This window comes from Polypterus senegalus, chromosome 7 (assembly GCF_016835505.1).
Source record: "Polypterus senegalus isolate Bchr_013 chromosome 7, ASM1683550v1, whole genome shotgun sequence".
Classification (NCBI taxonomy): Eukaryota; Metazoa; Chordata; class Cladistia; order Polypteriformes; family Polypteridae; genus Polypterus; species Polypterus senegalus.
The window spans coordinates 39,483,304-39,495,057 of NC_053160.1; the positions used below are offsets into that span (position 1 = coordinate 39,483,304).

The following is an 11,754-nucleotide window of genomic DNA, read 5'->3' on the forward strand; positions in this document are numbered from 1 at the left end:
GAAAAATACAGCTTGCGATTTATATTCATTCATTCTGCAACTCTCCTTTGGAAATCTGCTTAGGGTGCCCTTTCTGTCTTCTTTTCACGCGGTCGTTCTCCGTCCTTGTGTAGGTGTGTTGACACTTTTATGTCTGCGAGTTACTAGAGCAAGATAAATATAGTAACATTTTCGGCTTTCTTAGGAAATTGATTGTGCTATCTCTTCCCGCGATGAATCACAGACACTCACGCGCGCGCGTGCGCGCGCACCCACAGACGCACGGATACATCAGAGACCGTGCCCACTGAACATAGTTATTATTTTCAGAGAAAGTTTCGACTGGAAATGTCACCTGATTAGGATTCAAAGAACTTTTTTTTTTAATCTTTCTCCCCACCCCCACCGATTAGAAGACCGCCCACCACAGACAGTCGTCCAGAGACCCCTTATAGATTTAAAAAGAGAGCCTGCATTCACAGACTGACATTCATTCAACACAGCGATCGTAAGCAGATTAGTTTCCTACTGCCTCGATTTTCTGTATCCTGAGATCACTTTGCCTTTGCCATGATAAGGATGCTTAAACAACACCAGCTCCACCCGGGCTTGCTCCTAATATTTATCTGCCTCTGTCATTTCATTGAAGATCACAAAGTGCAGGGTAAGTGAGACAAGTCACATTCAAGAGTTTTGCTTACTGGTACAACTTGAATTTGAATATACTCTATATTTCTTTTCTTTCTTTTTTGTTCTATTTTATTTTTATTTATTTATTTTTTATTTTGGAAAATGCAAGATCCTTTTTTGGGAGGGAAATGCAAGTTCCATCTCCAGTCTACTATATTAAAACCAGTACTGGCCTGTATACATTTTTATAAAGAAAATAAAATTAATCAAAAACATAGTACAAGCCGTCTACCTCAAGATTATTTTAAAGTCGTCTGAAAGGCATAAAAAGGCTTGTGCTGTCAATATAAAACATTACCTTACTGGGCATTTTCCTTTCAGAAGTGCTTTACAGGATTACTTCTAAATCCTTTCAATGTCATACAGAATCCTATAGTACTAGTGAAGTGTGGTGTTAATGTTAAAGTTTTGAGCGCAATTTTATGTTGTGTATACTAGATACAAATATAGATATTACATGCATCGGTGAATAGATAGATAGATAGATAGATAGATAGATAGATAGATAGATAGATAGATAGATAGATAGATAGATAGATTTTGAACTAGCTAATAAAATATTGTAACCGAAAGTACATCCCGAAACAGTTAATAGACGGAGCATAAATAGGTCGATCATTTCATTCATATTACCTGGAAATAGCCTTCTTTCGAAACGTGATCGATGTATTTAAACCGATTTAAATCTTAGTTCAAACGTGCGATTTCATTTCAGACATGTGGAGAGTATTGTGGCAGCGCCGATAAGTTCTTTTTGTCATTTGTGTTCACTACTGAGGTGCTCCGTTTTATTAAAGTGTCGCTGCGTGTGTCTTTGAAGGCACGCTAGCGCGATTAGGCGTATTCGCTGCTTGCACAAGTGAGTAATGCTGCTCAGCCTTGGGCTTTTCTGGGCGAATCGTAACGTGACATGTCTAATAAAATGAATATAACAGAGACGCAAAGCACGTGATTGTCTGTCCTCCGCACTACGTTCCTGGCAGGATGTCGGACAGCCCTAGAATTCCATTTTCTCTTCTTTTACTCCTAGCCCAATTTTCCATGGGATGGTCTTATTGGATTCTACTTGCAGTATCTGTTCAGACGCCCCATTCACTTTTCGCATGCATAGCCTAGAGAGCTTACGAGCCACTGAGCTCGAGGTTGATCAATTCGTATCGAACTGGTTGAAAAGTCACATTGTTCATTGAAGAGGAATAACGGATTGTTTCATGAGGATCATCGTTGATTTTAGGTGCTGGTTACAGGTTGAACAGCGGTCCAAGTAGGTCATTGAATGCAACAACACAAAGCATACAGTATCACCCATCCCCAGCTGTAAATGTGCGTGCAAACTATTGACCTTATCGGGATACATTTTTTCTTTTTTACAAAACATCTAAGTTGTATGTTAAGGTAAGAAGATTTTTTTAAATAACTGTCTGACGGCTATTTTAGACAAGAGCGCTTCTTTAAACTTGACGTTCATAAGTTGAGCAAGTCGATATTCCTGCAGAATTACTTTTATTGCAATCGAAAAGCAGCGAGTATTTAATGACTATTTAATTTATAGCAAAAACAATAACCACTCCCACGCACCAGACGCCTGAATTTCCTCTGGATGCTGATCGATGTCAGAAGCGCCCGCCTGTCTTCATCCTCACGTTTCCCATTTTGTTCCGACTGTACAGCCGCGCCGCGTCTGTCTCGCTGTCTTTTTGCTCGCAAGAATAGAAAGAGGGAACCACTGCTGCCTGCCTGCCACAGATTTACAGAGGCGTCTGAAAATAGATAATCGTATTTGGATCAGTCGGTGCGGAAGTGTTAAATCGGTTGCATCACGTTACAAAAATCAGACAAAATACGGAGTGTAAACAAACCAGCTGCAGCCAATACTGGGCACACGTGTTGTGTCTGGGTCACTGACGGCAGACGTTAATACGACAGCCTGATTTTTTTTTCTCTTCCCTTCGCAGCTGGTAACTGCTGGCTACAACAAGGCAAGAATGGAAGATGCCAAGTCCTGTATATGACTGGTTTGAGCAGAGACGAATGCTGTAAAAGTGGCAGACTGGGCACGTCGTGGACGGAAGAGGACGTGCCAAACAGTACGCTGTTCAGGTGGATGATCTTCAATGGTGGCGCTCCCAACTGCGCGCCGTGCAAAGGTAGCCCACTTCTGCGCAGATCTTTTTGGACCGCGAGCGAGTGTGTGTGGTGTGGGGGGCGTACGGGAGAAAGCGAAGGGGAGAAATAAACAAACAAACACACTGCGTGGAGAGGCTAGTGCTCTGAGAGGGGCAGATATTTCACAGGATTTGTAAAGAATTTACCCAGTATGAGAACTGAAGCCGCACAATATAAATAATGGATTTCCTAGAAACCGGCAGGTACTTGCCGAGTGTTGACAGGGATGCCCCCCTCCCACCACAGTCCCTGCAGGAAGAAGTGCCCAAAAGTATCTTAATGCAGAACGGGCAAAGTATTTGCAAATTAAAACGAAATAATAATGTGTGCATTTAATCGGTGTGTGGCACACCTAAAGTAAGCTCTTTGTTGTCACACACAAGTTGTTCACGTGAAAGATGTGACATTCATGATAAAACTCCTGGAATAACAAAAAAGGAGGCTTCCCTTTCAGTGATGGCCAGGATTTTGAAATTCGGCAAAATGACGGAGTAAAATCTGTGAGGAAATTAATTAGTGCTCCTCCAGGAAAGGTGAAAGTTCTTTTCAGAAGAAAATGGACAATTTAACGTAGCAATCTGTAACAAAGTATTCTCTCATTCTTGGATTTGGAAATGCATTCTGTACATATGTTTGATCCCGAACACTACGAGCTGTGTTGTTAAAGCATCTAGTTGGTTAAAAGGGAATATTATATTTTCGACGTTGGACACATTATTGTAAACCATTTCACTTGAGCTCAGATCTCAATGCTGTTACTGGGCTTTGCAAACATGGAGTGTGCTGATGTTTTTGTCTGTTAATGTGCATGGATCTCAATGAAAGTTATGGAAAAAAGGTTATTTTGGACTTGAGATAATTGTCCAAATTCAACAACTATATAGGAACTTCCTCTCCTGTGAGAAAGATGGAGCACATGGCAACCGTATGGTCAGGTCTATGGGCAACAAAAGGGAGGCTGCAGAGTGGCTTGGTGCATTAGGTGTTTGCCAGTGTAGTCTCGGCCTCTGCCTCACTGTATGATCAGGAGCTAACTGTATAATCTGCCTGTACTTTAAATGTAAAAAGCCCATTACAGTAGTAATGCAATCTGAAATATGTTCTGGTCTTGTAAATTACCTGGGATTAAAGAGTCTTCCAAATCTACAGGGTGCAAGATAGAAAAATAGGGCATATGTGTCAGTTTCAGATTTGTTTCAATCGTTTGCTCATTCTATTATTATGCACCTTTCCTATCTATCTATCTATCTATCTATCTATCTATCTATCTATCTATCTATCTATCTATCTATCTATCTATCTATCTATCTATCATATAGTGTCTTTCCTATCTATCTATCTATCTATCTATCTATCTATCTATCTATTATATAGTGTCTTTCCTATCTATCTATCTATCTATCTATCATATAGCGCCTTTCCTATCTATCTATCTATCTATCTATCTATCTATCTATCTATCTATCTATCTATTATATAATGCCTTTCCTATCTATCTATCTATCTATCAAGTTTTTGAAATGTATAAGTCATACTTATTTTCTCAATTTGTAACCATACAAACATTCTTGATAAAAACACAAGTGACAAATATGAAACAGCTTTTAAGTGATTGGAGAAACGCAGCATTTGGTTGAGCCTGATATTAGAAGCATGTTTCCAGGTTTTTAAAGGGTTGTCTCTTATGTCCACATACGTTTAACAAAATGAAAAACTGTAAAACTACATTTTCTTTGGTTTTGTAGAAACATGTGACAATGTGGACTGTGGTCCTGGTAAAAGATGCAAGATGAACAAGAAAAACAAGCCACGTTGTGTGTGTGCTCCTGATTGCTCAAATGTGACATGGAAAGGACCGGTGTGTGGGTCTGATGGCAAAACCTACAAAGATGAGTGTGCATTGCTGAAGGCCAGATGTAAAGGACACCCAGACCTTGAAGTGCAGTACCAGGGCAAATGCAAAAGTAGGTTTTTGTTTGACCACAATGTTGAATACTTTTCTCAGTAAAGTACAGAAAACTTTGTTTTTGTTTGTTGTGGCAAGACCTTTTTTGTTTGTATTGCCTTGAGGTTTTGTGTGTGTAACAATGGTTAAAATCAACATTGCATGTTCCATATGAAAATATAAGCAGAAGACATTTGCCTGGCCAGACATGTTAGTAAAGGGAAGAGATAATATTGGAGCGTGCACCTTAAAAATACATGACTGCTGACACTGTTTCTGTTTTTCTTTTCAGAGACTTGTCGAGATGTTCTGTGTCCAGGAAGCTCTACCTGTGTAGTAGATCAAACTAACAATGCCTATTGTGTCACATGCAATCGGATTTGCCCGGAGCCAACCTTACCTGAACAGTACTTGTGTGGAAATGATGGTATAATTTATGCAAGCGCATGTCACTTACGAAGAGCCACCTGTCTGCTAGGCAAATCCATAGGAGTAGCCTATGAGGGAAAATGTATAAGTAAGTACTGTATTTAATCATTTGGGTATTTGCATAGAACTAGTATCATTTAGACTGAAAAATAATTTGGCACATTAAATAACACAACAGCTATTTACTTTCACTTGCATTCTCTTTTTTTGCATGTTGTTCTAATAGTGATCTATCTATCTATCTATCTATCTATCTATCTATCTATCTATCTATCTATCTATCTATCTATCTATCTATCTATCTATCTATATATTGTAGTGAGGCAAATAATGAGGTAGGGCAAAAACCAAATGCTTGGGGTGCCAACTGGGCAAAAGCCCATTGAATACCAACAGAAAAAAAGGAAAACTGCAACAAAAGCAGCACTGTGTGTTAGGGATAATTCCATTGAATTAGTGCTCTTTCAGGGATGTACTTTTTCTCTCTTGCTGTCTCAAGTGTTCAGTACTGTGATTAGGTCCAAAATAAGATGTCACCTTTTATACCAAGGGGACTGGAAAGCATGGGGTTTCTATTTATCTATCTGTCTATCAGTTTCTTGGGTTTCATTTCCTTAGAATATAAGGTACCATTTCACCATTTTGCACTGCAATTGTTGACATGCCTGAATTTTGGCCTTCTGATGTCACCCCATTACCCACAACCTTGTTCCAGATCACTTGAGAGTCTCTGTCTTGTTCCCTTAGAACTAGTTTAAGAACCATGACAGAACACAGAACATTGACATATGTCTCTCTGCATTTTATGAGATTATTACCTGAACAAAATCACTATCACCAGCACTATGTTTTTTTTGATTATCTGTGATGTAAAGTACAACAATATATATAAGACACTACCAAATTCAGAAAGATAACTTCACTTAGCTTTACATTCTCAAGCCTGCTTAATCTAATTCAAGGACTACAACAACAACAACATTTATTTATATAGCACATTTTCATACAGAAAGAAGCTCAAAGACTAAAACCTATACTGGCAATATCATGCACAAGGTGGGAGCCATTTCAGGATGGAAGTCAGTTAATCATCAGGCCCACTCACAACCCTATGCGGGACCAGTTTAGATTCACCAATCTACCTAGCACACACATCTTTGGCAGATGGGAGGAATATTGGTGATCTTGGAGAATGCTCATACCCACACACACACACACACACACACACAACCACGCCAAAAATGTATAGTCTCCACAAAGATGGTGACCGGGTGCAGTATTCAAAGCCAATAGGATTCCTCCATGAGACAGCAGTGACAACCACTGCCCTCTTGTGCTGCTCAGGCACATCTGCCAGATTTCATCATTCACACGCAGACTGGCCTATTATAAATTTACTGACATTTGAGGTGTAGCGCACAATTTGTGGAAATGTAATATTTGGGTACAAAGACTTTCTGTCTGGTCTTGCTTACTGAGAAGCATGGTGGGGTAAAACATTTATACTTAAAGGTATATTCAAAGTATAGCTGAACTTGTTTTAGACTTCCATGTCCTGCTTATACATTTTTATATTTGTTTTAATGACCACAGAAATCATTTCTCTGTCACACAATTTTTATTGTGTAAAGCTTTACTGTAGCTACAGAGACCGAGAAGTCTAAAAGCAGTGTGATGTCATGTAGATTGATTCCAGGTTTTTGTTGTAGTCCTTATTTAGTCAAAAAAAAAAATGCGTAAAAAACCCAGAGATGCACTAAGAGCATTGACAAGAAGAAAATTGGCAAGCTAACATCTTAAAGAGCTCAAGTATGTTAGGAGAAAGCATAACTCTTCAGCTGGGCATTGAAAATAGTAAAAGAGTAGATTTTACCTGGAGAGCAGAGGCAGCAGACAGTGTGGTGTGTCCTGTGAAAGTGTAGGGACCTAAGAACTGAGCAGTGTGTCTCAACTCCTTCACTAGTTCTGGCACACTGAGAGAAAATGTTGATCTATGAGTAGTGCAGGTTGGTCGTATTTACCAGGAGTTACCTGACGTATAGCATTGGAACGGAGGAGCCATACTTCATTGTACACCTTACGCTGTGTGCTTAGCTTTTGTGATTGTAAGATTAGTCAGCAGGATATAGGCAATTTTATGTCTACCATGAAAAGTACAAGCTTGTCCCATAATTAGTTTAATTGTAAGGAAGGAACAAGACATAATTTTTCCTGCAGCAGAACATGTATTAGTTTATATTACTATTTACAGTGCAAAGAATTTGTTTATGAAAAGAAAGCATTTCTACACATTTGTAAATAGTAAATAGTTTCTCAGTCTATGTTATTAGGCTTAACACATAATGGCAATGTGAAGCAGTGTTCAAGAGCTAAATGACTGTTTTTCTATTTTACAGAAGCTAAATCCTGCGAGGATATCCAGTGCAGCCCCGGGAAGAAGTGCCTGTGGGATGCGAGGATGAGCAGAGGCCGCTGTGCTCTCTGTGACGAAGTTTGTCCGGAAAGTCGATCCGATGACGCAGTCTGCGCCAGCGATAACACCACATACCCAAGCGAGTGCGCCATGAAACAAGCAGCGTGCTCCTTGGGTGTGCTCCTGGAAGTTAAGCATTCGGGATCTTGCAACTGTAAGTAAATCATGTGATGAAAGGCACTTCCATGTTCTTTCAGCGGTCCTTTTCAAATTAAGGAAGTAAAAGGACTGGGAATGGGAATTCTTGCATGTCACCTTGTGCTGGCTTTATTAATTACACATTTCCTGCAAAACTAAGTAGAAGTGAAGACTCTGCCTTGGGAGCTGTTGGGTTACTAATTTCCTCCATATAACTAACAAGGATATGTGAAGACTAACGTTGCAGTTAGAGCAATCTGGGCTTCTTCTGAGTTTTTGACATGTCTGTGATCATCTCAGTAACCTGGACGCAGCAGGTTACCTTAAAAACAATAAAAGAACAAACACTTCTTAATATGTAGTATTGTTGATAGAGTACACATTCCACCTTTTGGCCACTCTTCCAGATTGTAAATACTATAACATTCATGGTTATCTATTTCAATCATGTTTTATCGTGCTGATGGCTGTAATCAATCATTTTGCATTGAGCTGATGCTAATTTCTGCTTTGAAATGCACAACTAAGCAAAAAAAAAATGTGAGCATTCACAATACTATGAATGCAAGGAGCTGCTTTTTTTACAATTTGCAAGATCAGTATTGGAAGCACGGGCGTGTCGCATAATGCCTTTTATTTTCCTACTAAAACAATAAGTATTAAGAGAGTCTGTGTTGTATTTTTCATGTTTGTGATTAATGTTATGATATCACACTGACAATGTGAATTCTGAGGGACTACACTTCTGTCAATTGTTTCTTTTTTTTTTTTTCTTTGCTTTTGACTCTTTGATGTAGTTTTTTCTTTTTTTATACTTGTAACGTTTCTTCGTGAAATCCATTAACCTGTGCCATCCCTCATCAAGGAATGCCTCAGTGGCAGTAACAGTGAAGTGGTCAGCATAGGGTCGCCATTGAGCCCTGTAGCTTATAGTTTACAAACATGTTCTGCAAAGGAAGGAAGACTAGGACACAACAGCACTTTCTTATCTGCTTTCAGGAATCTGCCAAAAAAGGCCTGAGCCATTGAACCTTCAGATCTTTCTCTCTCTCTCTCTGCAGTTATGACTTCCTAGATTATGTAAATCTTATTGCATAACAAGCAGATGCCACAGAGCACCAGTAACTGCCAAGTCACATAAACACACAAGGCTATACTGTGGCTGTACAGAGGGCTTTGAAAACATGCAGTGAGCTTCTACGGTGCATGTAATCCTTATTTATGCAACAGCTCCCGTGTATTCCCCATATAGCCATTACTGAAGATGAGGAAGACGAAGAAGAAGATGAAGACCAGGACTACATGACTACTTTCCATATATCTCCGTTACTGGACTGGTAAACCGCCATCACTGTTGGAACAGCCTTTAGGGCAAGGAACCGTGTCCATACTGTAAATAAGTGTATGCTTATTTATTTAAAAAGAAAAAAGTATACGTATAGTTGAGTCTGCTAGAGGTTTATTTATACTGTGATGTGTTTCTTAATTTATACATTTAAAATATCTGGCTAATTATATACCTTGTTTTTTTTTTGTATTTTTTTTTTCCCTTTCTTTTCTATTTTGAAGAAATATATACGTCCAAAGATGAGCAGTGTTATTTATTATGAGGTACTAAGATACCATGTAAAGTATAATTCTTCTGCAAGCTGTAAATTGCATTCCTGGAGCTGTATAAATCTGCTTATTGCTTTATTTTTTTGTTTGTTTCTCTCAATATCACAGACGTTTAATTTCTCACAACTCTGCATGGTAGTCTGCACATTTATTTATTGGAAGTCTGTTATGCATTACTGTACATAAATGCTTCAGGTATTGTTTACAACCGAGGAGTCACCATTACTGACCAAAGGAGTTATACTAATCGTTCTGCAGAAGTGTATGGTGCAGCACATTGTGACGATCAAAGAAAAGACTTTTTTTTTTGTCTGAAAGCAAAGTTATTTTTGACTGCAACTAATGGCGGAGTACTCACGTTGAGTTTCAACTCTCAGTCGCTGCAATCTGAGCGGATTTCCCACTTTTAAAAATATCCATCGCATGTGGGGAAAGGCTGGATCTGCTCACCTCGTGCCATCTCGTGTGTGTGTGTGTGTGTGTGTGTGCATCACTTGCTTCCTGATTCTGAAGAAGATTTTACTTTTCAGTTCTGAATCGACCATGTGCGCTGTTCTCCTTTCTTTTGTTTTGCAGATTCAAATGTACTGTGCCATATTCCTCTTGCAAGGTTCATGAAATAATCGAGAAACAGTTAACAGTGTCAACTAAGACTATATCATACTTTATCAAAATGTTGTCATTTGTTGTTTTGCAAAAATGCAGTTTTATGTTGTTAATGATAATGCAGTTTGTTTTTATTTTCAAACATGACAAGTTAAATACAAATTCAGTTATAAATATATAGTTTTGTATTTTTTTATGTAAATGTCAAATGTATATAAAAAGTTATAATAGTATTTGTACAGACATGATGAGTGAATCAATAAAACTTGGAATTTTCCTTAATGGCTTTTTTTTTCCACATTATGTCTCAGTGTTTGTCTCTTGCTAGATAATAATCTTTGTAATTGCCAGACTCGTCTTAGCCTTAAGTGAACTGAACATCGTTGATTCTAATGTTGTCCCACTTATGGATAATGAATGCTGTAGGAATGATGAACCTTTGAAATCAGGTAAAGGGAAACCATCGTGACAAAGGCGGGTGGTCTTTCTCATCAGTTTAGTTTGGAAAGAACTTTTCTTGCAATGGCGGATGGCCTACTGGTTGTATCTCAGTCTGCAGTTAAATTAACATAACAGGAACCTTCTTGCCAAAATTGGATAACATAGCAGTGTCCCATTTGACATGAAATTAGTTTGGTGGAGATCTTATTAGCAATGTTGGATTACGTGACTGTATCTCACCCTGGCATTAAATTAGCTTGGTGGGTGCCATATGCCTGTGTTGTACCTCAGTCTGCCATGACTTTAGTTTAGTGGGAACCTTCTTGCCCCACAGTATGTTCTGACACGTGTCCATTGGACTGCTGCACGAGACAACCTGTGTCATATGTAGATGCATGTGAAGAGGCCGCTCTACTACTATCTTTCCACTAATATACTTTTTTGACCTCCCCGCCTTCCAATATTTTATGCCACTCCAATTGCTTTATCATAGATGAGATTATGATTCTTGTATTTTTGCATTCCCCCAAAAATCAATTCCTGGCTACACACCCAGGTTCATCATTTGTATACTTGCTTTTTTTTTGCACAAACATCTTTATACCCAAAGGCTTTCACCATGAATACCATTAATTGAATTAGACATGGATATTGACAAGATTGAATTAATTCATTATCTCAGATATGTTGATTCCAGAAGTCCTTTTTACAGCTTCAGACACTTGGGTTTGATTTCCAGCATCTTTACTGAGTTTGCACATTCATCTCATGTCTCAAGGGATTTGGATGCACAGATGTTCCATGTATTTCACAAAGAGGGAGATAAACATGTTAAGTTGACTGAAGACTTTCATTTGACTTGGTATACATGGTTAAGAGTGTGTGTGTAGATGTGTATGCCCTATGATGAGATTATTTTTTTCCTATCCATGGTTATTTTCTGCCCAGTGTCTTAATTCCTGGAAAACATGTCTTTAAAAAATGTATCAAGAAAATGGACAGATGGAATGAATTGGCTTCACATCTGGAGATTTTTTAAGCCTCACACTTCTTGCTTTTGGTTTTGGTTTTAGTCATTTAGAAGCTTGAATTGGATATTTGGGTGAGGATTCAATCAATGCATTAACTGATTCACTGGATCACTTACAATTATTACTCAATTAACATAACAATAGTGATCTCATAAACTATTTGCAAATGCTTTAGGACCATAATAAGCAGGTCCCAGAACATGGACATTACTATTCAGTACCTTGCATGAAACCTTGCA

At 38.6% G+C, this 11,754-nt stretch overlaps 1 protein-coding gene across 4 annotated transcripts; it reads left to right on the top strand.

Moving 5' to 3' along the window:
* The first annotated feature begins 277 nt into the window (after positions 1-277).
* fsta (follistatin a) lies at positions 278-9,337 on the top strand. Of its 4 annotated transcripts, none has more exons than XM_039758505.1 (6): positions 278-643; positions 2,625-2,816; positions 4,581-4,799; positions 5,073-5,297; positions 7,606-7,836; positions 9,073-9,337. In XM_039758505.1, exons 1-6 carry the CDS (start codon positions 550-552, stop codon positions 9,159-9,161), a joined length of 1,050 nt encoding a protein of 349 aa, XP_039614439.1. In that variant the 5' UTR covers positions 278-549; the 3' UTR covers positions 9,162-9,337. The 4 variants fall into 4 exon arrangements, with proteins under 4 accessions (XP_039614439.1, XP_039614441.1, XP_039614440.1 ...); XM_039758507.1 differs by having other exon boundaries at positions 8,820-9,163; XM_039758506.1 differs by having other exon boundaries at positions 8,882-9,163.
* The last annotated feature ends 2,417 nt before the right edge of the window (positions 9,338-11,754 follow it).

What these genes read in the sequence shown, in the direction of transcription:
- fsta (XM_039758505.1), top strand. Translation starts at nt 550, where the DNA reads ATGATAAGGATGCTTAAACAACACCAGCTCCACCCGGGCTTGCTCCTA. An exon ending in GTACCAGGGCAAATGCAAAA is followed by an intron (nt 4,800 to 5,072) that starts GTAGGTTTTTGT and finishes TTTTCTTTTCAG; the next exon opens with AGACTTGTCGAGATGTTCTG. An exon ending in GCATTCGGGATCTTGCAACT is followed by an intron (nt 7,837 to 9,072) that starts GTAAGTAAATCA and finishes TTCCCCATATAG; the next exon opens with CCATTACTGAAGATGAGGAA.